This window comes from Rattus norvegicus, chromosome 10 (assembly GCF_036323735.1).
Source record: "Rattus norvegicus strain BN/NHsdMcwi chromosome 10, GRCr8, whole genome shotgun sequence".
Lineage (NCBI taxonomy): Eukaryota > Metazoa > Chordata > Mammalia > Rodentia > Muridae > Rattus > Rattus norvegicus.
The window spans coordinates 95,021,119-95,047,126 of NC_086028.1; the positions used below are offsets into that span (position 1 = coordinate 95,021,119).

The 26,008-nt window shown below is 48.4% G+C and overlaps 2 protein-coding genes across 17 annotated transcripts in view; one reads left to right on the forward strand and one right to left on the reverse strand.

Annotated features, from left to right (window-relative positions):
• Positions 1-26,008, forward strand: part of Arsg (arylsulfatase G) — a 150,928-nt gene that overhangs the window by 109,025 nt on the left and 15,895 nt on the right. For 11 of the 14 annotated variants that reach the window (XM_008768369.3, XM_039086174.2, XM_039086175.2 and 8 more), the window contains 3 exons: positions 6,627-6,747; positions 11,807-11,897; positions 20,136-21,332. In XM_008768369.3, the coding sequence (XP_008766591.1) occupies positions 6,627-6,747; positions 11,807-11,897; positions 20,136-20,413 (490 nt within the window). In that variant the 3' untranslated portion in view covers positions 20,414-21,332. Of the gene's footprint in view, positions 1-3,544; positions 3,624-6,626; positions 6,748-11,806; positions 11,898-20,135; positions 21,333-26,008 lie in introns of those variants that run through there. The other 3 variants (XR_005489859.2, NM_001047877.2, XM_063269225.1) reach the window with 3 other exon arrangements.
• The window catches only part of Wipi1 (WD repeat domain, phosphoinositide interacting 1), a 37,229-nt gene continuing 32,553 nt past the window's right edge, over positions 21,333-26,008 (reverse strand). For all 3 annotated transcript variants that reach the window (XM_008768367.3, NM_001127297.1, XM_039086173.2), the window contains 3 exons: positions 25,272-25,390; positions 24,751-24,851; positions 21,333-21,879 (listed from right to left, as the gene is read on the reverse strand). In XM_008768367.3, coding sequence (XP_008766589.1) covers positions 21,832-21,879; positions 24,751-24,851; positions 25,272-25,390 — 268 coding nt within the window. In that variant the 3' untranslated portion in view covers positions 21,333-21,831. The remainder of the gene's footprint in view (positions 21,880-24,750; positions 24,852-25,271; positions 25,391-26,008) is intronic.

Below are 26,008 nucleotides of genomic sequence, written 5' to 3' on the forward strand. Positions count from 1 at the left end.
ACCCTGCTGTGCCCACACACAGACGCACTACAAAAAAAACAAATGAATATAATAAAAATTAAATTTAGAAAGGGCGTGCCGGGGAGCATTTAGCATGGATCTCCTTGGCTATCTTTTAGAGATTAATATATTCGGACATGTGCCTAAGGGATATAACAGTATTTCAGAAAGACTTTGCACGTGGCTGCCCCTCTCCAACCCAGAGTCGGAAGACACAATTATCAAATATAGGTGATCTGTACTTATGGCTGCTTCCAAACTGTGGGCGAAATGTTGCCCCGGAGACCAGAGAGCAACAGTGATGAGCCGATCAGCTTGGGTGTTCTCCATGCTGAGAGGTTCAGTTGCCTTCAGAAGAATGGCTTTGGGGGCAAAGTAGAAAAGGTGCGATGGTTTTATCCTGCAATTCTAACTCGGGGTTTCTGGAAATGTAACATTGTGTATATTTTGAGCCAGGTTAATTCTTTGCTGTGGCAGGTGGGGTCTGCCCTATGCCTTTTGAGATATTTAGCACAATGCCAGGCCTCTTCCCAGTTACTGGGGCAACCACGGTGTCCCCTGGAAGGACAAAAAGAACCTTAGGGAAATTTCTCTCAGTCTGTGCCTGAGATGGGCATCTTCATCCCTATTGTCCATGGAGGATTGACCACATGTGGTACATGAAATGGACATCCCCATCCGTGTTCCGGATAGAGTATCACATCTGGCAAGAACAGAGGCAAGCCAGAGGTGGCTGGACCGTTAATCCCATTGGAAAATCAGCTCCCCCCGGGGGCTCTGCAGACACTAGTAAGACAGTGGTTATATGGAAGGGGTAAAGGTCAGCAGACTCTGTCTTGTCTGTAGGCGTAGAATTGGGTGCAGATGCAGACACCTTGTCCACAGCACGTCCTGTGGTCTATATGGTACACCCTGGGTGGTCCCCAGCCATGAATCCCCTTTCAAGACCATCTGTTCTTTCCTGGGTCTGTCAGTGGTAAGGGGTAAGGGAGATGGGTTAATGTCTCTTTCCTGCCTGCTTGGCCGATGTCCATAAGAGACATTCACTATTTGTCGTTCGGTATTCCCCCGAGGCTTCTCTGAAGTAGATGCTTTTTTGGTGACAGGCTTGTCTGTGAGAGAGACTCAAGGGTGGGGAGCTACTGAGACAGGCTGCCACTCAAGTGTGAACTCGGGCAAGTCCCCAAAGCCTCTGCAGTGTGACTAAGACCAGGAAGGGGTGGGGACCTAGCTTTTTTCAGGAGTAATGAGAGAGACCAAACAACACAGAAAGAAAATTACAATTAAATGCTAAAAAAGAACCTGTTTCTATGTCCTCGGGACAGTTCTAGTCCTCCACTGGAGGTGGTTCTGTTCTCCACTCTTCTATTCTTGGCATCTTTCCCTACTCATCTCCCTGGGAGAGAGGAGATGAGAGTCACTCCTTATCCAGGTCCAACTATCCCCAACCCTTCCCTGATATCCCCCTGTCCTCGTTAGGGTTTTACTGCTGTGAACAGACACCATGACCAAGACAATTCTTATAAAGGACGACATTTAATTGTGGCTGGCTTACAGGTTCAGAGGTTCAGTCCATTATTATCATGGCAGGAACATGGCAGCATCCAGGCAGGCATGGTGCAGGAGGAGCTGAGAACTTTACCTCTTCGTCTGAAGGCCACTAGCGGAAGACTTGCTCCCACGTGGTTAGGAGGAGGGTCTCACTGCCCATCCCCCACAGTGGCGCTCTTTCTTCCACAAGGCCTCACCTACTCCAGCAAGGGCACACCTCCTAATACTGCCACTCCCTGGACCACTCCCTGGGTCACATCTATTTAAACCACCACACCTCACTTCTCTCTCTACCCATTGTTGGGTCAGATTTCCCCCTAGTACGATTGTGCTCACTTCTGTGTAAACCCTCTCTCCTGTCCTCTCCCTGACACCCAACCGTGTAGTCTAGGGCTGTTCTACCAGAAGGAAGCCCGCATGTGACCCATCACTCCTTGCTCACATAGCCTGGGGTTCAGCCCTTCTACACCGTCCTCACCACCCTCCAGTCTCAACTCCCTTTGACACCTTGTTTGAATAAGAGCACCAACCGGTTGGATGGGTTGTTGCAAGCCTCGTCCCCACCTGTCCCCGCCCCCTGGGAGGAGAACAATTGCTTAAACTTAGATCTCCAAAGCAGCCTGGATGGCATAGCAAGATCTTATTTATAAACACACACACACACACACACACACACACACACACACACACATCTCCTCCGAACAAATTTCAGAGAAACATGAAAAGACAACGGTTTTGTAAGGACAGAAGTATGTGGAAGATCGACCCCAGCTCGCTCAGGGATCAACTTGCCCACTCAGGCTAGCCTTTTGTGTCACCGTGCAGAAGCCTGCGTCTCCTTTCACGAGTGGGCCCTGCCTTCCCTCCCACTATGAGAGGGTCCGTGAAGTGGTGTTTATGGGACGGAAACCCACTTACGCATCAGGCCCTCGAAGGATAGTGCCAGAGCCCGTAAGATATTTATGTGAGGGTGGTAGGGATGTAGCTCAATTGGTAGACTGCTTCCCTATAAAGTCCAGGGTTCAATCCCCAGCACTGCCTATACCGTCCAGGGTTTGGTGGTACAGTAATCTAGAGTGTCGAGCTACACGACAGTCCCGTCTCAATTCTCATTCAGTAGGAACACATATACAAGCACAGGACCTGAGTCTGAATTCCCAGAATTCACATTGGAATAGACTAGTGCATGCCTGTGACCCCAATACTCTGGGGGAATGAAGATGGTAGGGGTCGTTGAGGCTTGTTGACTGCCAGCCTACTCTTCTGCATTCTGGTGCAGGTGCTTGCAGTGTGCACCTGTACATACATGTACATGCAACACACACATACACACATACACACATACACACACATACACACATACACACATACATACACGCACATATACACACACATACACACACATACACACATACACACACATACACACACACATACACACACATACACACACATACACACACATACACACACATACACACACATATACACATACACACATACACACACATATACACACACATACGCACACACACACACACACACACGCAAAGCAAAGTACTTTAAAGCAGGGTAAAATGGTTTCTTTATATATTTGTCTTTCATGTCAATAGTTATACAATGTAATTTCTTTTAGACTTCTTTATTTTTTTTTAAAGATGTATTCATTTATTATATATAAGTGCACTGTAGCTATCTTCAGATACACCAGAAGAGGGCATCAGATCTCATTACCGATGGTTGTGAGCCACCATGTGGTTGCTGGGAATTGAACCCAGGACCTCTGGAAGAGCAGTCAGGGCTCTTAACCACTGAGCCATCTCTCCAGCCCCTAGACTTCTTTAAATTTTGCGTCTGGGGGGTGGCATGTGCATGCGAGTGTAGCTACAGGAAGTTGTGAGCCGCCTAATGTGGGTGCTGGGAATCAAACTTAGGGCCTCTGCAAGAGTTGAGCTGTCTCTCTAAACACCTCTTTTTTTTTTTTTTTTAATAGAGGAAGAAACCCCATGAAAACAGGGATAAAAAGCCAAGCGTCCCAGTGAACACATTGAAGTGCAGAGTTGGTTTTGCAGGTTTGGGGTTCGGCTTTTTGTTGTTTTGTTTTGTTTGTTTGTTTGTTTGTTTGTTCTATTTCTTCAAGACTTCAAAGACTTCTAGGACCTGTTTCTTGGGTTAAGATCACGGCATGGAAGGTCAGGAGCAGGCTCTGTAAGACAGATCTGCCCTCTAGGTTCCCATGCGGGAAAGCCCAGGTCTGTGTGCTGCATGGAGGATTTCCTGGTCACAGGGCTAACCTCAGGGGCTGGGCTCCTGCCATTCTCTGAGGAATGACTTTCTGACAGCCCAGGCATGCCCATGCTGGACTTGGCTCCCTTGAGCAGTGAGAGTTAGAGAACCTGTTGAAGAGTTTTCTTTGTGTGGGACAGTTCTCCTTGTGTTCTGTGAAGACTAGAAACCTCTGAAGGGCATACCAGACTCTGACACACTGGGATTCCCTTGAGTGTTTAGATTTGGATTAGTGCTGTGGTAGGATGCCAGACCTCGTGATGCAGAGGAGGAAAAAGACAGGAAAAGGAAAGTGTGTAATTCATTCTGAAGGTTAATACAGTCTGTTTCCCAGACTCGCTGATTTGACCTGTCTGTGACGCTGACGTCTCCTAAGATGGCAAAAGAAAGTCTCAAGTCTGTCTGTCTGTCCGTCCGTCTGTCTGTCCGTCCGTCCGTCTGTCTGTCTGTCTCTCTCTCTCTCTCTCTCTCTCTCTCTCTCTCTGTGTGTGTGTGTGTGTGTGTGTATGTGTGTGTGTGTGTAGGCCAAGGACAACGTCAGATGTTGTTTCTCAGGCACTGGCCTAAAACTCATCAATTAGACTAGGCTGACTGGCCAGTGAGACCCAAGGATCCTCCCATCACAACCTTCCCAGTGCTAGGAGGATGGCGGGGATCTTTGTAACATGGGTTCTGGGAACCACACATGGGTCTTCAGCCTTTAAGGGAAGCTCTTTAATTACTGAGCTCTCTTCCCAACCCCAATCCATTTCAAAATATAATATAATATAATGTGTGTGTGTGTGTGTGTGTGTGTGAGAGAGAGAGAGAGAGAGAGAGAGAGAGAGAGAGAGGGAGAGAGAGAGAGAGAGAGAGGGAGAGAGAGAGAGAGAGAGAGAGAGAGAGAGAGAGAGAGGAAGGGGGGGAGAGAGAGAGAGAGAGAGAGAGAGAGAGAGAGAGAGAGAGAGAGAGAATCTCAACCTTTTCAAGCCACACTGCACATTGTAGAGCTCTGTGTTTCCTGGTTGGTGGCGGGGTCCTTGGACTCTGGACAGGTTTCCAGACTGTTCTGTACTCTGTTGCACACTGACTCTGCATGCCTTGACTGCACACCTGTGTGGACTGCCAGCTCCTGGAGTGCCTATCTCAAGAGATAAACTACCAGTTTTGTGAACTGTGAAAGCCCCAGGCAAATAGAAACACTTTGTCCCACAGTCAATGAGAAATTCTGCCTCAGGATGTAGGCGGAGCCCTGGAGAGGGGAAGGAAGTGGGCAGGTTAGAGATGCCACGCATGTGGTGGGTCCTTTCTGCAGCCTCTGTGAAGGGCAGAGAGCTGTGCTCTAGAGCTTAGGGTAGATCCGTTGGGAAGACCTGCTTGGCCCTGAGGGATTTCCCACCCGTGATCCCGAAATCTGATGTTGTCCTGGTCCCTGGGTACCAGTACCTCTTTTCTGGGAAAGTCAAACCCAGGACTGAATTCATGTTGGCCCATCCCCTTGCCTTGGCTAGTCCCATTGGTTGTCAGTTTCTTTGACCCCTCAGCTCTTCCCACCCCTACCTCATGATTTGAGCACAGTAGGCTTGTGGGAGGTATGCAGTGTGGTAAAGTCCCACGTGACTTTGAAACAACATCACAGATCACAATACTGCAATCTTAGCCCTCATAAAGTGGAGGCAAGAGGGCAAGGGATTCCAGGTAAGTCTGGGTACAAGAAACTGTCTTAACAAACAAAATAGAGACAAATAAACTCGCATTAACAGCACCCACCAAACATATGAACAGTGGGTAGGATTGGGAGAAAGCTCTTGCTTTAAGAGCCTGAGGGCCTGAGTTTGGATCTGGAGTTTCTGCTTTCAAGCTGCACACCGGGGCACACCTGTAACTCCACTGCTGGAGGAAAAGAGACCCTGGGAGTTCACTGTTCGGACAAGCTGAAATAGTGAGAGACCCTGTCTCCAAAGGGGAGGGGGACATCTATCTGATGGTGATCTCTGACCTCCTCACAGGCCCATATGGGCAAACACACACATATCCTACACGCGTTAAGAGCATGAACTTCAAAAATCGATATTAATTTTTGATATTAAAATTAATGCCCTCAAGTGACAGACTAGTTTTGAGGTTTTTTTTTTCTTTTTGTATTTCTGTACATCCTAAGTTGTTTTTTTTTTTCCTACTAAAATATTCACTGTTTTGTAACGGTGGAGAAAAAAAGAGTTAAAGGCGAGTGACAGACGTGAAGTGTTTCGCACATCATAACTGAAATTTCACATACTTCACCTAAGGGAAAATTTTCACGAGAGAGACTCGGGCGATGGAAAAGGAACTGAGTGTTTTCTCACAGACACCCGCCACCCTGCTGCATGCTATTCCCGATAAGACAGTGGCCAACTCTTAGTTTTGGGGCTCAAAGGTGTGACTCTGTTAGTAATTATCAGATAAACAACCATCAAAGCGCCTGGCTTCCTCTTTTCCATATCCCCCCCTCCCCGAGTGTTTTGCTCACACATCCACCCTGTGAGGCAGCTATTCTTACTAAATCACACATCTTACAGGATAGGAAACTGAGGCAGTAGATGTCAAATAAGCGGTAAAACTGGATGTGAGCCTAAATAGCATCTGGCTACATCCTGCCTGGCTGTCCTAGCAGAAATCTCAGGCAGAGCTCCGAAGAGACACAGGCAGTGTGGGCTGTAGGAGGGGCGGTCGGCTTTGGCCCTGGCCTGGTGCAAGCAGGTTCAGGTCAGAGGAGGAGTGGGGAAAGAGTTGGAAGAGTTGAAGCAAACTGTGTCGTGTTCTTTCTGCAGCTTGCTTGACATCTTCCCCACCGTGATAGCCCTGGCGGGAGCCAGCTTGCCCCCAAACCGGAAGTTTGATGGTGTGGACGTCTCTGAAGTGCTCTTTGGCAAGTCACAAACGGGGCACAGGGTAAGTGGAGGAAGCCAATGATGAATTTTAGAGATGAACTACATCCAACGATTCAGCCTGTTAGTCCAGATCTATACTTATATTTAACATTTTGGTGTGTGGTAGAGGTGCGTGAATATTATCTCTAAGGCTTAATTTTAATCTTCTGCCTGCGTTCAATTTTCTGACACAGTTTTGTTGGATTAGATTCCTGTCCAGTTCTAGACTCTTCTGGAATAGAAACTCTCTGAGGGCAAGGGTCCCATCTTCTGGGGTCAGGTTTCAGTTCTCACGTACCTAACAGCATCTGTACCTAGCCAGCAGCCAGTGCATGCAAAGTGAATGAATGAATAATGAATGAATGAATGAATGAATGAATGAATGAATATGTCAGCAAGGTCTCTGTATTCCCAATCTACTCCCAGCTCTGGGAGGCTCGGCACACACTTTGCATCCTGTTATTTTGCTGTTGTTTGCTTGTTTACTTTTGAAAGATGCTCTTGCAACGGGCTGACCTTGAACTCCCGATAGCCGCAGTCTTTTGAGTGCCGGGACTGCAGGTATGTATCACTACAGCTGTTCCTGAATCAGCAGCCCCCAGCGATGACTTATGGCTTCTATGTTTCCAGCATCACCTCCTTGCTGCCCCCTCCTCAGAGTGCTCAGAGGCACCAAATTAGCAACCAGGAAATGTCAGTCCTCCTGGGCTTTCCCTTCACTTCCCTGCCTTTTCCGGAAAGGAAGAGGAAGTCAGAGAGGGCAGGCTGGAGGAGATCCGAGACAACCCCCACTCCCAGTAAGGCCAATGAGCACCCAGCTCCCCAGTTGGAAACCTATTCTTCAGAGGGTCTATTTATGTCTTTGAGGGGCCCCATGGGAGAGATGTTCTCATGGGTACTGTCTCTGGTAATTACTGAAGCCTTCCCTGGGCCAGCCAGAGCCTGGGCCTTGAGTGGTCCACTCCACTCCTATACACATCGGTGAAGTCTTAGGGCGTGTCAGATTAGACCCGAACACTCCTACTCTCGGGTCACTCCAGCATGCCTGTCTCTGCAGAGCGGTGTATTGTCTAGGCTTGGCCCTTCCCAGAAGCACGAAGCAGCAAGATGGTTTCTGCCTTCAGCTGAAAGTCAGTAGTGTTTGATGCTGGCAGTGTTCGCCAAGACTTCTCTCAGGAGGTACTCCTGAGCTTTTATTGCCATGGCTACTGATAGAGTAATTGGGGTCACCAGGAAGTAATCTTGACATTGTCAAGCCTCCTGTGGACTGCAGCTCCCTCATGGGCTTACTTCCGTTCCGGACAGAGCCTTGTTTTTCTTTAGCATCCGATTTGCAGAGTCCAGGAACTAGGTGGGAGAAACAGACACAAGTCCTGACACCTTCGGGAAACCCGCATTGTATTGGCGACCCAGCCCAAGTGGAAGCTTGTTTACTTCCTTATCACACACCCTGTGACCTAGCAAGAGGCAGCCAGCTTGCTGCCTACCTACTGAGAGCTTTAAAGGTAAATGCCACGTAGGTTCTGTGCCCAGCCTCAGGCCGGCTTCTTCCGGTATGCATGGGACACCCCAGATAAGCCCACTTCGGAATTCAAGAACAGGGCTAGTTGATGGCCACGGATTTGAATTTGGTCGTTTCTGGTCAGCTAAAACTGTTGACGTGAAAAGACTAAATTGTCTCGGGTTCGTAATAGTTTTAGGGGAAGCCGGGAAATCAAAACAAACGACTTTGTAAATATCTACACATCCATCCATCTCTCTATATAGTACATTTGTATCTCTTTAAAATATTTATTTATGGGGTTGGGGATTTAGCTCAGTGGTAGAGCGCTTGCCTAGCAAGCACAAGGCCCTGGGTTCGGTCCCCAGCTCTGAAAAGAAAAAGAAAAGAAAAAAATATTTATTTTATTTATATTTATATTTATTATATTTATTATATATATTATTTATATTTATATTTATTTATTTGTATGTGCCTTGTGTATACCTGAGTGTATGTTATATATACATTATATATTATATATATAATATATATATATACACATTGCCCACAGTTATCAGAAGGCATATGATCCTCTGCAAGTGGAGTTACAGACAGTTGTGAGCCCCAGTATGGGTGCTGGGAACCAAACCCAGGTCCTCTGTAAGAGCAGGCCTTGCTCCTAACCACTGAGCTATCTTTCCCGCCCACGTACCTTTCAATCAGTGCAGTTTGTATCCGCCCACAGATGTGTCCTCCATTTAGAAGGATTCTAATACGGGTTGGATTAAATCCATTCCAGTTTCCAGAAGCCCAAAGAACTCCCTAGATGGTGGGCTCAAAACGCTATGTAGGTGCCTCTCAGCCACTGGCTTCTCTATATTGCAAGGATGGCCCCAGAGGTGAAGAGAGAAGCAGATATCTTCATCCACCTCTCAGGGCCATAGGAGGAAAGGGCTTCAGGGAAAACACTGGCTACTGGTTTTCACACCCATGACCTCATGACTTACTTCATTCCCTCTAGGAAGGTTGCTCCTATGAGGCCCCAAGCTCTGCTGAGGCTGTGTGCTTTGCACATTTTAACTCCTTGCATCTGGCACCGATGGGCTGTGAATGGGGCAGTGAGAGAGGAACCATGAAGAGAAGGCCCAGAGCCTGAGGAGGACCTAGTGACATCGTGGGTGGTAGAGCCATGTCCCAGGCTCAGATATTGTCAATGAAGGCACGGTGTTCTCAGGATGTCTGCATTGGTCGGCATAGTCCCCTCCAACATGGGGCAGCAGTGCGCTATAAACAGTTCAGCACTCCGGAAGCCAGTGAGCCCAGGAAGCGTGAATACCCATCGGTTCTCTTAGGGAGGCCCCTAGTGGTGAAAAATGTCACCAAGAGTGATGTGTGAATGATTGACACCCCTCCCCCATCCCCCCCCCCCCCCCCCCCCCCCCGCTTTGTGTAGGCTTCTGCCTGATGGGGTGGAGGACAACACCTCTGGGGACAATACTGTACTGGGAGGTGACACTCCCATGCTTAACAAAACAAGCAAAGTGTAGCAAGGCAGGCTAGCACAAGGGAAAGAAAGGGAGCCAAGAATTCGGTACAAGTTCATAGGAGATAAAGTTAGCCGCCTTTGGACTTCAGAGCGGACATCTGGAGAGGAAATGTCTTTAGTCTTGATGGTGTGTGAGCTTACCAGCATTCTTCCTATGTTGATATAAACAAGAAGGCTGCCACCAGCCTGCTCAAAGTGGGGTGGCTTGTGTGAGCGTCTGAAAACCCACCCCCAACTCTACGCATAGGCCCAACCCAGTTTTCCTTCCCAGGTTCTGGGAATTCCTGCTAATGCCACTTACCCTTTGAGTGTGTGTGGCAGTCCCTCCTTAGGGAGTTTCTGTGGCTGAGCACCCAAATGGTACCCGTGGTTTGAAGAGATCAACCTTGACTGTGTTCCCTCGGGGGGTGTATGGGGGGTCTGAACATATCACAGGATGGGGATGCAGGATGGTCTGTGCCCCCCTTCCTCTTTGCCTTTATCAAGAAAAAGAATGTCAGGCATGGCTGTCTGGGATGGAAGGAGTGAGGTTTGCAGTAATGACTTCCTTTCTTGCTTGGAGGAAGCCTGCTGGGGGGTGTTTGGAGGGCTGATGTGGGGCAGGGAAGCAGCAGGTATTGGGGAGCCCTGCCCAGGGCTGCATCCTCTCAGGGCACTGAAACTGAGGGATGGGGGTGGGTGGGCAGCCATTTCCTTCTCCAGCAGATGTTTCTCATTACCTTTTCCCCCAAGCCCCACGGAAATTTTGAATCACGTAAGTGCCTTCCAGCAATATATACAGGCATGATTCATACCGGGGTAGACTCATGCCTCTAGTCCAAACCCACCAACCTTACCAAGGAGGCTGGTCTTTTATTTCCTACCGTCTCCTTCCCTTGGGACCTCTGACTTAGGTATTTCCACTCTTTAGGGTAATTCTTCCATGTCTGACTGAATCAGGAAAGCTTTCCTCAGTGCTCCAGTAGGACTGAGTCATAGGTGTCTGTGCCCGGGCTGGGCTTGAATTGGAGCTGTAGCGCAGGGGTAGAGGGTTTGCCTAGCCTGTGTGTGGCCTGAGTTCGATTCCCTGTACTGCCACAAAAGGTTAGAGGTGAAGCTGTGCCTGGTGACGCGGGAGAAATATTGTTTCTTATGGCAGGCATTCTTGCTGAAGAGAGTCTACTGAGGCTGAAGAAGCCAGTTTTCAATGGAGGCTTTCAGGTGGGCTTCATTGCAAGACCCAGGATATATGGAAGCGATCTTTGTTGGCAAGTTGCTTTCTGCACCTGTTGGGCAGGCACAGTTAGGACTCCTGGGTGCATGACATGAGCAGTCACAGGACATCCACTGAGAGAAGGAACCGGGAGTTGTTTAAAGCGCTACTGTGGCCGTGATGGAACTTTTAATTTGTCAAATCAAAAAGCACCGGCCGCTGACACCCGAACCCCTGCAGGTTCCAGAGCGGGCACTGGGCCCATGATCTGACGCACCCAGTGAGAGCCTGCAGCCACACAGAATTGTAGCTCTTCCTTCTTCCGAACATTCCACAGCGGCTCCCAGGAGGAGGCCAGCATCAGCTACAGGCCCGTGCTTGTCAGTGAGAGAGTATTTAGGGGTATGGGTAGGGGATGTGGGATGGAGTAGATCATGGCGCCTAGCGTGATTTTTCTTTCCTGCGTATGTAGGTACGTATGTAGTACATGTCACACATCTGCATGGGTTGATCAGCGACAACTTGGTTCTGGCCTTCCGCTTTGCTGAGGTGTGTGTGGGCGCCGCCCTTGCTGTTTCTGTTGCCATGCTATATGCACAAGACCTTCTAACTGACTCTTGCTCTGCCTCCTGTCTTGAAGTAGGAATTCTGAGATCAGAGCCACGCACCAATGAAAGGTTTTTTTTGTTTGTTTGGTTGTTGTTGTTGTTGTTGTTTTTTTTTTTTTTATGTGGGTTTCCAGAATCAAGCACAGGGCTCAGGTCACGGGATTTGTGCATCAGGCACGGTTTCCTGTAGCGCCATCTTGCTGGCCTAGTGTGGTTTTCGGGTACACAGCCATACCCCCTGCTCTTTCTCAGGTACTGTTCCACCCCAACAGTGGGGCTGCTGGAGAGTACGGCGCCCTGCAGACTGTCCGCCTGGACCGTTACAAGGCCTTCTACATAACGGGTAAGTGGAGCCTCTCACCCTAAGTCCCATGTTGCACACCTCGGGGACTCCCGGGTGGGTATGGCTGTCTTCTTTGAGGGGTTCACATCCTTCACCTGGGACTTTGCCATCTAAACAGAAGCTTGGCTGGAGTGCCAGCAAAGGCATTCTGGACCCACCAAGATGGAAATGAGGCCTTCCGGCAGGAAGTTCATGGCCCTGGACTCTTCTTCTCACCCTTTCCACAGAGAAAACATTTTGATCCGAGTTAGGCTTCAGATGCCAGTTTGGCTGATGATGAAACAGGAGCTCGGAGACCAGTGTCATTTACTTGGCAATAAAATGTTTCAGGAGGCACATGTTAAAGGTCTACATAGCGGACCCATGAAAGTCTCTCCCCGCCTTGGTTCACTCAGTGACTGGGACTAAGAATGTATTTTAGAAGTGACGTACTGGGGCTGGTGAGGCGGCTTGGTGGCTGTTGTAGTTTCTTTCTGTTGCTGTGATGAGAAACCGTGACCAAAAGCAACTCGGGGAGCAAGAGAGCTTGTGTGGTTTACGAATCTCAGGTTATGGTCCATCACTGAGGCGAGTCAGGCCAGGGCAGGAACTGAGGCAGAGGACATGGCTTACTCTCTGTGCCTTGCTCAGTTTGCTTTCACATGTCACCCAGGACCCTCTGCCCAGGAGTGGCATCACCGGGGCTGGGTGGTCCCTGGAATATCAATCATTAATCTAGAAAATACCTCCACGGACTTGCCAACGGGCAGGTCCGATGGAGACCTCATTTTTTCCAATTGATGTTTCCTCTTTCTAAATGACTCTAGTTTGTGTCAAACTGATAAAACTATTATAGTGGGTAAAAGTGTTTACCACCAGGGCAAACACACACACACACACACACATACACACACACACACACACTGATAAAACTAATTATTATAGTGGGTAAAAGTGTTTACCACCAGGGCAAACACACACACACACACACACACACACACACACACACACACACACACTGATAAAACTAATTATTATAGTGGGTAAAAGTGTTTACCACCAGGGTAAAAACACACACACATACACACACAGACACACACACACAAACCCATACATGCACGCACACAAATAGAATTAAAGTTAATCTCTTCATTATCTTGAAATGCTTATCCCACTATTTTGCACTTAGTTGGAGCACCACCATTTTGAAGTTAATCAATGAAAAACAAAACAAAAATAGAAGAGAGACCCTGGCTAGGACTCAATGGAGATTTCTGTTGGCTTGCTATTTCATGTCGGAGATTTTCAAAGACTTATATAATTAAGACACACACACACACACTCACACACTCACACACACTCACACACTCACACACTCACACACACTCTCACAAACACTCACACACACTCACACACTCTCACACACACACTCACACACACTCACACACTCACACACATACTCTCACACACTCACACACACTCACACACACACTCACACACACTCACACGCACTCACACACACACTCACACACTCACACACACATACTCACACACACTCACACACACTCACACACTCACACACACTCACACACACTCACACACACTCTCACAAACACTAACACACATACTCACACACACACTCACACACACTCACACACACTCTCACAAACACTAACACACATACTCACACACACACTCACACACACTCACACACACACATACTCTCACACACATACTCTCACACACTCACACACTCACACACACTCACACACACTCACACACATACTCACACACACTCTCACAAACACACATACTCTCACACACACACATACTCTCACACACTCACACACACTCACACACACTCACATACACTCACACACACTCACACACATACTCACACACTCACACACATACTCACACACACTCACACACTCACACACACATACTCACACACACACTCACACACATACTCACACACACACTCACACACTCACACACACTCACACACACTCACACACATACTCACACACACACTCTCACAAACACACATACTCTCACACACACATACTCTCACACACTCACACACACTCACATACACTCACACACACTCACACACATACTCACACACACTCACACACTCATACACACACTCACAAACACTCACACTCACACACACTCACACACACTCACACACACACTCACACACACTCACACACACTCACACACATACTCTCACACACACTCTCACAAACACTCACACACACATACTCACACACACTCACACACACTCACACACACTCACACTCATACACACACACACACGCTCACACACACACACTCACACAGAGGCAGTTTATTTCCTGAGCGTAAGATGTGGTTGCGACACCAGAACAAGCCCTTTGAGTTCACGGCTCCAGGGATCTTAGAAATGCTACAAGAATCTTTGGTTCCTAAACCTCAAACAAAGCACTCGGCTCTTTGCTGTGGTCCTCGAGGGAAGTTCGGGGATCAGAGTCCTTACATTACATTGTCTAAGAGGCATGGGCCCTCCAGGCTGGACTGATTTCGTGCAGGGAGAACCCTGCCAGAAAACCCTTGGTACCGCAGTACTGGAATCGTAAACCTCATCATGAAGTAATAGGGCTGTGTAAAGTGATCGCAGTCAGACAGAAACTAAGATCCCAAACCCGAGGGAGACCAGGGTAGGGAACGGAGCACTGGACTTCTGCTAAGCCTGAGGAAAATTGCCTAACAGGGTGAGATGACGCCATCATTGTGTTCTGTATCCTTCCTGCACGGTTTTAAAAACCCTTCCTAATTACTTAGAAACTGCACTTGGGAAAGGCAGATGAATGGGTATCTGCTCCATTAGAATAGAGAACAATATGTTCTTCTCTGATGAGCAAATGACGTTTTTGGTCATGAACTGGAGTGGCCTTGACAGATAACCAGTCTTTTGGTATGTGGCCTAGAACTGGGAACCTCACTGGCTTCCCTCCTCCCCCCATTTAAAACCCCCCCCCTCTCTTTCTCTCTCTCTCTCTCTCTCTCTCTCTCTCTCTCTCTCTCTCTCTGTATGCGTATGTGTGTGCGTACCTGGTGGTAAACACTTTTACCCACTATAATAATTAGTTTTATCAGTGTGTGTGTGTGTGTGTGTGTGTGTGTGTGTGTGTGTGTGTTTTCATGGTCATGTGTGCACAAGCACACACTTATGAAGGAAGGTCAGAGGCTTTGATATCAGGTATCTTCCATGATCACTCTCTATCCTACACAGTAAGGCAGGGTTGCTCGTTTGAACTCAGACCTCACTGACTTTGCTAGCCTAGCCAGCTTGCTCTGAAGAGCCCTTGTGTTTGACTCCTGAGTGATGGGCTTACTGGTGGCCTTCCACACTGTGGTGGTTTGAATAGGAAAGGCCTCTCTCCGTTGACTCCTGTGTTTGAATGCTTGGCTCGTGGGGAGTGGCACTCTTGGGAGGTGTGGCCTTGTTGGAGGAGGTGTGTCACATTGCGGGTAGACTTTGAGGTCCCCTAAGCTCCAACTCTGCCCAGTGTGGAACATAGTCTACCTTCTGCTGCCTGCAGATCAAGATGTATGACCCTCAGTTCCTTCTCTAGCACCTTGTCTGCCTGCACACTGCATGCTTCCTGTCGTGATGATACTGGACTAAGCCTCTGCAACTGTAAGCCAGCCCTAATTCAGTGTTTTCCTTTATAAGAGTTGCGTTGGTCATGGTGTCTCTTCACAGCAATGAAGCACTAGCTAGGGGCTAGAGAGATGGCTCAGCGGTTAAGAGCACTGGCTGCTTGTCCAGAGGTCCTGAGTTCAATTCCCAGCAACCACATGGTGGCTCATGACCATCTGTAATGGGATCCAAAGCCCTCTTCTATCTCTTGCTCTCTCTGTCATATAGGCATACATGCAAATAGAGTATGTGTATATATATATACATATATATGTGTATATATATATATATATATATATATATATATATGTAAGTAAATCTTTAGAAAGATGTTTTAAAAACCAAACTAAGACCTCCAGCTGTCATTTATGTGGGCACTGGTGATCTGAATTCTGTTCATCACACTGGTATGGCAAGCATTGTACCTCCTGATAGAACTTGACAGCTTCCCTTTGCCATGTAATTAGACCTTTAAAGTAATTAAAGGTCTGTCCAGATGATTCTGGGTGCAGGCCCTTGCTGACAGGACTGATGACCTGAGTTCAATCCAGAAGGCTCGCCTGATGGAAGGAGAGAGCCAACTCCAACAAGTTACCCTCTGACCTCCTCATGTGCTCTGTGGCACATGTGTATCCCCACACACCCCCACATGCACACACACACGTGCATGCTCACACACACATGTGCATGCTTACACACACACATGCTCACACACACTCCCACATACACACACACACACACATACACACACACACACATGCATACACATTCCTGAACAAACACACTCAGCCGTGGTATTGTATACGTAGACATATGTGTGTATGTGTGCATGTTTGTATATGTATCTATGTATATACATGTATATTATGCATGCATATATTTGCAAATATACTTAGATATACATACACATATATACATATACACATATATAAACATATATACACACATATATACATATACACAATATACTTATATATATTAGTGTATATATTTATATATAACACACACATATATTACTGGATTTGATTTGCTAGGATTTTGCTTGTAGTTTATAAAGCATGTGTCAAGGTTTGGCGTAAGAGTTTTGCTGGCTGCATGAAATTAGTTTCGGACAAGTCTCTGTTTTCTCCAAAGGGCTTTGTAAGATCGGTGGCCTCCTTTCCTGATTGCTTGACTTTGCCTGTGAAACTATTTGTCATTTCCAGTGTTGTCCAAATATTGCCCCGCATTTTCTTCTAAGGGTTTTCTTCGTCTCGGGATTAGGTCTTTAACCATTTGGGGTTAACTTTTGTTGGTAAGAATACAACTTAACTTTGAGCCGCCTCTCCAGTTCCCACTGTCGCATTTGTTAAATATTTATTTTTACTATTTTAAACTACATGTGTTTGTGTATCTCCGTGTGTGAACACAAATGCCCATGGAAGCCAGAGGTGTTAGATCCCTGTGGAGCGGGAGTTACAGGCAGTTGTGAGCCACCCCAGTGTAGGAGCTTGGAAATTGATGGGTGCTGAAGGCTGAACTTAAGTCTCTCTGCAGGAGCGATCTGGGCTCTTAACCACTCAGCCCTCTCTCTTGCACCCGCCACTGTTGTATTTAAAGATGTTAGTTTTCCTCTCCTGCTCCCAAAACCATGGAATTTTACTCTAGATTTACTGTGAGGCCTGCCTGAGCTCCCGGAGTTAAAACTCACTAAAGTAGGAGGCGTTCAGTTAAAGATACAGCTTGGTGGTACAGTGCTTGGTTTCCCAGCCTCCCTGGTGGAGAGAGAAACGACACCCACAAAGCAGGAAGTACCCATGACAAGATCCCCCTGGGATTTCTCTCTCCCAGAACTGCCCATCAAAGAGCTCCTTGCCCCTCCCTGCCACACTGCTCCAGTAGTGGTCTCTGCTGTGGTGACTCACTGTTCTCTCTGCCCAACCCCTCTTCAACATGGAGAAAGGCTTTTCTCTATTTGTGCACTCTCAGAGTTAATGGAAACTGTCTCTCTATGAGTTTTCTTCCTGCTATTGCAAGGGATAGTGGCTTCCATGCTGCCTTGGGGCCATAGTGGCATCTGGAATCCTCCTAGGTAGTTGTTTAAAAAGATGTGCACTGGGCCTTGTCAGTGAAACACTGGAAAGTGACCTCTGAGCCTCGTGGGAAGTCAATTCCAATTTGTTCCCTTGGGAAGAAGGGTTTATTCTGTGTCCTTAGGACTTTCGCCTGTCAGGTTTTGTCCCTTAGCTTAGAAAAGTCCCTAACCCCCAGGCTCTGATTTCTGTTCCTCACCTGAACTTTGGGGGCAATGTCAGTAGTGAGTAAGAGGGGAATTTCGGTTTTGTTTTGCTGTCTCATATCTAATTTTTTCTCTCTCTTGAAAGAGAGTCTCACTTGGTAATCCAGGTTACAAAGCCAGGCTGGCCTGGAGCTCTTGGTCCTCCTATCTCTCTCTGTACCTTGGGTGTTAGATTACAGGCTTGTACCTCCGTGACTGGCTCATTGATCTCAGCTAACAGTCCTCACACTCCAAGCCTTCGCTTTGTGGCAGGCCGCCGGAGTGCCTATTTTGGTCTTCCAGCCGCCCGAGGGCTCTCTCTGGGCACTCTTTCAAGAGTCAGCCAAGAATTCGCATGAGTTCCTATGAAGGTTTCGAGGCTTGTGCTCTGTGGCCGTCTTCCTCGTAGGACTTCACCTGTCGGTTTTCATCATTCGTGGTGACCTTAACTCTGATACCTTAAGCCACCTCAGCTTTCCTCTGCAATTCTGCCCGTTCCACACTGCTGGTCGCAGCATCCCCAGGGCAGGGAAACCTCAGACCAGGCCCAACGCAGTGTGGCTTCCTTTGCAGGGTCAAGTCCCTTCCAGTCTTTGCCTGTCTTGGTTATTCCACTGAAGCGCTTTTTAATTGATCTGCTGCAATAGGTTGAGCTCATTTTGCTAGCTAGAGAATGGTAGTTCCAAGGACACTGCTGTACTGTTTCCTTAAGTGAAACTTATTACACCTTCGTATGACGTATGTTTATTTGCATCACTGCGTCTGATGCGTATTTGCAGGGATGTGCGTACTGTGGTTATACACGCCGAGGCCAGTGGACAACTTTGTACCATATTCGTGTGGGTTTTGACTCCTTTTTTTTTTTTTTTTAATGGCTCAAGTAGCAAGCATTTCTATGTGCTGAGCCATCCATCCTGTGCCTAGTGTTTGTTTGCTTGTTTGTTTTTTAATTGGTTTTAAGATGAAGTCTCATGTCCCTCAGGATAGCTTCAATTCATTTTGTAGCCAAGTCTGGTCTTGAGCTCCTTATCTTCCTGTTTCTGTCTCTGGATCCCAGGCACGCTCCACTATGCCCCACCTTGGATATATTTAAAGGCAGGTTCACTATGGTTGGATAATATATATTTAAAAGCAAGCTCGCTACGGTTGGATAATATATATATTTAAAGGCAGGTTCACTATGTAGCTCCGGGCTGGCCTTGAATTCAAGGATCTGCCTGCCTCTGACTCTGAAGTGCTGAGACTGAAGGCGTATATCTCCTCACTCAATAGGTCAGTTAACTTTTGTGAGTCACCCCCGGCGTTTTCTTGCTTGACTGCCGAAGCTTGTGACACTTCCAGTGCTCCTTGCTGCTGCCAGAGTCAAATTTTTGTCAACTCTAGAAAAGAGTAATCCCTTATCCCTACTGAACCCGAGCGTCTGCCAGGGGAGGAAATCTCTGCTGGAGGCTTTGATCTGCGGAGGCTATGGGATATACTCGCTCTTCCCGAGAGTCCCAGTTTCGTTTCTACCTGTACTGGACTAGAAAGCTGTGTCCCCGGAGCGCTGGCTTTGGTCCTTTTAGACTGGCGTTTGCTGAGTTGAGCCATGGCATTGTGCTGTCACCTTGTGGTGAGGAGGTACCACAGCTGGAACCCTCTCAACAGTTTGTCTGTTGTGAGAATGTCCTAATGTCCTCAGACTGGGCAAGGCTATAAACACCTGCCATCTTGGCACCTGAGAGGCTGAAGCAGGAGGATCAAGAACTTGAGGCAGCCTAGGGTCTACAACAAAATGCTACCCTGCCCTTATACCCAAATGAGGGTGTAAGCCCATGATATAGGGCCCTTTCTCCCAAGCAATTGATGTTTCTATCTTACTAATAATGTTTTCCCACCAAGATGCTCAGGGGCAATCGGACTCCGGGGGGGGCAGCAAGATGGCTTAGTAGGTAAGAAGCTCCCACCACACAAACCTGACAACTTGAGTTTGATGGCTTGAACTCTCGGTGGTAGAAGAATGACTCCACAAAACAAACAAACCACCACCAAAAGAAACCAAAACAACCACAAGATTTACTCTCAAAGGCCAGAGACAAATGGTATTTGAACAGATGTCCACTGGTTCTGAAGGCATGTCCAAGGGGCAGATCTAATCCCCCTGGACGGACAATCATCACTGGAAAGACAGACTACAATCTCAAGGGCATTTATTAGGCAGGGAGAGCAGCCATTTGAATTCCTAGGCTTGGTACCTTTAACATGTGTAATTAACCACCGATGTCCATCTCAGGGTGAGGGCTGGGTTTCACATTTTTGGTTATTCTTCCCGTAGGTGGAGCCAAAGCTTGTGATGGGGGCGTGGGTCCCGAGCAGCACCACGTCTCCCCTCTCATTTTCAACCTAGAAGATGATGCTGCTGAAAGTTCCCCTCTACAGAAGGGAAGCCCCGAGTACCAGGAGCTGCTGCCGAAGGTCACCAGGGTTCTTGCAGATGTCCTTCAAGACATCGCTGATGACAACAGCTCTCAAGCAGACTACACTCAGGATCCTTCCGTGACCCCTTGCTGTAACCCTTATCAAATTACCTGCCGTTGCCAACCCGGGGAATGACAGGTCATTCCCCGACCCCCACCCGGTGAGAAACACTATCTGGAAATTTTAGACAGGTGGGTTTACTTCCAAACCTCAGTTTGGTCGTGGAAGTCAGTTTTAGAAAGGGAGTTGCAGAATTTGGTTAGGAAGCTACAGTGTTACCTCTCTGTGTGTGGACTGTCTCCTCCGCATGCAGGCTTGAAAAGCACTGAGCACTGGCTCAGAGGTCATGGATACAAGAGGGCACTAGAGGGCTATGGAGTCACCGCCCAAGCCCTGGGTTTAAAGCTTAGGCAATGACTTAAATCTCAGTTGCAAGTTGGTCTTGAAGGTTAAAGTAACACATGAAGTTGCCTGTGTATCTCTGACACCAGGCAGATCCTCAATTTAATTGGCCCTTGCAGCACAAACTCATCTGGCTTGCTGGTATACAGAGCTTGGCCCTCTTCAATATGCATACGAATCTCTGAGGATCTTGCACAATGCAGATTCTGGAAGTGGGTGTGTGTCTGGGAGCCTACAGCGTTGCCGGATTCCTTTGAGACGCCTTGAGCAAGCACAGAGCTAAACTAAGTGAGGTCTTCCCAGGCCTTGGAGCAGAACTCATGATCCTTCCCTCTTGTTAATGTCGAGTGGATGTATCATAAAGAGTTAAAGTTTGGGGCCGAAGCGGTGGTCCATTGGTTAAGGGCGCGACCTGTTCAGTTCCCAGCACCTATATGGTAGCTTAAACTGTCTATAGCTCCAATTCCAGGGGACCTCATACTCTTCTCTGGCTTCTCAGAATGCCAGGCACACGCGTGATGTATGCACAGGTAGGTGAGACACTCATATATTAAAACATAATCTTTCAAGAAAAAAAAAAGATTTGAGACTTCTTCCCAGCCAGTCCCTAAAACTTCTAAGAAATAAAATAAAAATGTAAACAACTCACAAATGCACTGCCATGATTTTATTTAATTAGTGTCCTGAATGGGACTCAAAGGTAGTAAATGATTTATTCCGATCACTGCAAAAATACTTTGCCTGGCTAAAATAGTCTCTCTCTCTACATGTCTGTAAGATACACGAAACACAGTTCTAAGAGGTTTCCCACTAAGTACATTTTTTTTTTACACAGCATACATTTGACAACGATGCCCTTTTTAATATAAAATTCCGGTTACATATACCAATATGGCTAGTTAGCATTTACACTGTGGCTTGAATAGCATTGTGTGACTCCAGCATTCTCCTTGCCCACTGGCAGCCAAGGCTGAGGGGCTTGGGTAGGGGGGCTGACCACGGTCTATGGCTCAGGCAATGAGGGGCCCAGGCTTCCTGCCTCCCTCCCCTCTCTGCCCACAGCATTGATTGCATTCCGTTTCTTCCACTTTCCTTGTTCTTTCCAAAACCACCTGACAGGGGTTGTCCTGACTTCTGAGGTAGGCTTCTTGTCAGGACTGCTTCGTTTTGCCCTTCTGACTTCCACGGCACAAGATTATCTACCAAAATCAAAACAGAATATGGCCTTACTCTTCTCAGGAGAGGCTTCAGGGAGGCAGACTGGGTTACCCACAGGTCTGTGCGAGGTGGGTCAGCAGGGGAGGCAGGACCATAGACTGACCCTTACTCATGGCCATGGGGAAATCCACCCATCTCGTGAAGGTGTATAGATCGGTAGCACAGATCCCAAGAATATTGTCTACAAACTGGGTGTGTGCACATGTGTGCCTGTGTACATATGCACATTTCAAAAAAAAAAGGGGCTCATCTTATTTGTAAACACTGACTGCTAAATGACTCTAAAGAGAACACAGAAAGCCAGTATATGCTCTTGGTCCGAGTGGGCCGCTCTCTTGCTCACAATGTTAACGTTAGTGCCACAGCATACAGATTGCAGGCTGGCTCCCTACGGAAGCAGAAGCTGCTGGCCCTCCTCAAAGCTTTTTTCCAGGGGACCAGAGATGACTAGCTTGCTTTTCTCTTGCTGGTTTTGAGGCAAATTCAATCCCAGAGAGGAAAGTGGTGTTAGGAGGGCAATGGCAGTCTACTTTGTAAAGAAAACTAGTGATGACTCCCGGGCTTAAGGCAGAGCCCAGAGGCCCAGAGGCAGATTCCACTAGTAAGCCCAATATTCCTATCCGAAAGGGAAGTGATTTCAGCCAAGCTGAGACTCTCAAGCTCCTTTTGCAGTCTTACAGGCTTTTTAAAGAATTGTGAGTAAAGATGTGGTTTCTGGGGAAATATTTGCAAGAGGCATACAGTTAAGAATAAAGGCAGAAAGGGGCTTTTCTAGCAAGCCCAGCTGAACACTTAAGTTACAGAGACATGGCTGGGACGGCCACACCGAACGGCAGTCCCGCATCACTCTGCCTCTGGTCCTTGTGCCTGGAGACAGAAGCCTGCCTGCTGCTGACCCAGGACTTTAGTCTGAACACTGGCTCCTCCTTTCTGTCTACCTGCAGGCTGTGGGACAGGCTGGGCCTGGTAGCCACCATAACACTTAGCACCTGTGGCATCCAGAGGCTACCCCACCCTGGCTGGACTCTAACATCTCTAGGAAGTTGTCTAGTGACATTTAACTGGCAGGGACAATTTCTGGTGCATAAACTTTTTTTTTTCCTTTTGAGGCTGGGGCTGGAACCCAGTGCTCATTACCTACTGAGTTAGCCATCTCCTTAGCCCAGACAAGAATTCTAAATGCAGCTTAAGTCAACGTTCCCAAATCTGCTCCTAAAGAGAGAGATAGGACAGCTGGTTCGTACCAGACTTTCTGGCAGCGTCTAGGTGAGCACGCCTCGTGGCACATTTAAACGTTAGTATTTTTGGATGTGGGGGTTGGGGGCACTGAGCATGGGACTCAGAGCCTCTAACCTGCTAGGCAAACACACCATCATTAATCCACACCTGTCAACACTGGCTCTTAAATTAAGCCTCTCTGAGTCTCCTCCCCTCTAGGAAAATGGCCTATTCAGGGTTATTATTTTATATGAGTTTTCGCTAACAAGGGGCTACCTAAGAGTGCTCTGGCTTCCAGAAGAGGTAATGCCAGTTAAATAGCTAAGTAACCAACTTTCGGAAGACGGAAAAACTCCCCACAGTTCCAGTAGGCATCACGGGGACCCAAAGGCACTGCGGGCTCAGGCAGTAACTGTTAGGCACTGGGCCAACGGCTGTCTTAAAATGTATAATTAGTTTCTTCTTTCTTAAAGAACTACTCCTCTGCACCACTAACACATAACTGTCACTTGCTTGCAATGCATCTGGCAACCTGCCTGTGAAGGCCCAAACATGCTAATTTCAGACTGTCCTCTGCAAAGCCAGGACGGTAGTCCCGAACGCCTCCTGTTCACACGAAGAGGAGCTTCACCCACCTCAGAGCCCACAGGACCGCTCCTTTCTATCCCCCGGGTCCTGACCTGGCATTGTATGCATCTGAAATGATCTCAAGTTGACTGTTTTGTTGTGGTTGTTGTGACAAGGCCTCATATGACTCAGCCCAGCTTTGAACTCACTCTGTACCTAAGATGACCCTGAGACTCTTGCTTCCAGGTACTGGAATTGCAGGTGCGTGCCACCATACTCAGTTGTAAGTGGTGCTGGGAACTGAACCCAGGGCTTCATGGGCGCTAGACAGGCGTTCTACCAATGGAGCCACACCCCCGTCACTGGGAAGTTCCCTCACTGAGACCCACACACTGCTACTCTGTAACTGTGGATGGGAGCTAAGGTCCCCAGTGCTGGGGGGAGAGAGTCTTCCCCCAGCTGTCAACAGAAGTCGAGCCCAGTGCTCAGCACCCCTGGTAACTCTCCCTGCCGGCAAGCTGAGGTAGGCGGTCTTGCTGAAGTCTCCAGGTGAGCTCATGCCACCCACCCTGACTTCATACGTGTGGTCTCCTGGTGGGCACCTGCTGGCCAGGCTCAAGAGCACAGTGCCAGAGCTGCGGGCAGGGTGCATGTCAGTTCCTGGAGCTCAGAGCCCCCCAACAAGGCCTGGCCCCGTTAACTCATCTGAACAAGTGATGGGCAGCATTCTACGTTCTTAGCTTCGGAAAACTGGGCACAGGCAGAAGCTCCGACCTCACAAGGAGCTAAGACAGTGTAATGTATAGAGGCAGAGGCAAGGAGCTAGGTCTGAGCCGTCCACACTTCCCAGGTTAGTATGTGGTTACGGAAATGCTGTCAGGCCTCACACCCATAGGGCTAGCATGAAGGACCTGAAACTGCCAGGCGGGTGCCCCAGGGCTCTGGGTGTAAAGAGGATTAGCTGTTAAGAGTTAGAGCACAGGGCAGTGGCTTGGCCTCTTGGGGGAGGCAAAGCTCCTTCCAGGCATACAGACGGAGTAACTCTGTTAAGGGTTCCGAATGCTCACAGGGGGGAACTCATTCTCATCGTCAAGACACACTGGGCCCGTTGCAAACTCGTGTTCTGGAATCACTTCTCCACGGAGCGCCCCACCGTCCTCAGAGTACCCTGGAGGTGGGAGTAAGAAATGATTCAGGAGGCATCCCGTGGTAGGTGCTGGAGGGACAGGATCTGGGGACATGGGAGGATGGCTGCATCTTCGCCTCCCAAAAGAAGTGAGTCTAAATCCTCACCCTTTGGAATGCTTCAAGAAGGGTCATTGGCTACTTGTTTAATCTGTGCCTTTAGTCCCAGCACTGGGAGGCAGAGGCAGGTGGATCTTTGTAAGTTTGAGGCCAATCCAGTCTACATAGTGATAAGACCCTGTCCAAAGGAAGGAAGGGAGGAGGGAGGGAGACAAGAGGGAAGAAGGGAGGGAGGGAGGGGAGGAGGGAGGGAGGGAGGGAGGGGGGAGGGAGGAAGGAAACCTTTTGGGCTATATCCTCAGTACTAGGGAGCTGAGGGCCGAGGGCTGTTCCCAGGCCTCACCTGGCACGGTGGAGGCTGTGGATGCGCTGGGTCTGGCTACAGTTGCAGCATACGACGGAGGTAAGGAAGGTCTGAGGTCGTTTTCTTTGTTCTCTTCTGCTGTTCCTGAGCTCAGCAAGCTGCTTGCAGCAATCAGGGAGAGGAAGAGCAGAGGAAGTCAGTGCATCCCCAGAACACCTTCAGGGGAGAAGGACGAGCAGGCTCGCGCTCGGCTGTCTGAGAGTAAACTGCAGACCTGCCGGTGCACTATATGATCAGCATGTACCCAAGTAGGTCAGCCATGCTCCTTCGACCTGGTCCCTGATCACAGCCCTCTGCTCCTCTGGTGAATTCAGGCAAGGACGCTGAGACGTGCTAATGAAGTCATGGGTAAGGTGCCCTGCCAGCTCAAGGCATCTCCAGGCCACCACAGGACGGGAGGTCAGCCTGCATACATCACAGACTAAATCCGATTCTGTGGACACTTTTTGACTATCTGTGTTCTTAAGGGCTGTGCTAGGGGGCCAGGCTGAGCAGGGGGACAACCCATTTGGGGTATTATATCACCTGCCTGGCCACTGTCCCAAAGGAGACATGGAACTAAGGGTATCTGACGGCGAGCCTGACTGAAGCAAAAAGCCTGCAGGTGGCGCGACACAGGGGAGGTGACAACAGCTGGCGAGAACACTGAGCAGGTCGCTGTCCCCAGCAGAGACAGCTCTGCACTCCTGTTCCTAAACAGCTGTGAGACAATGAGA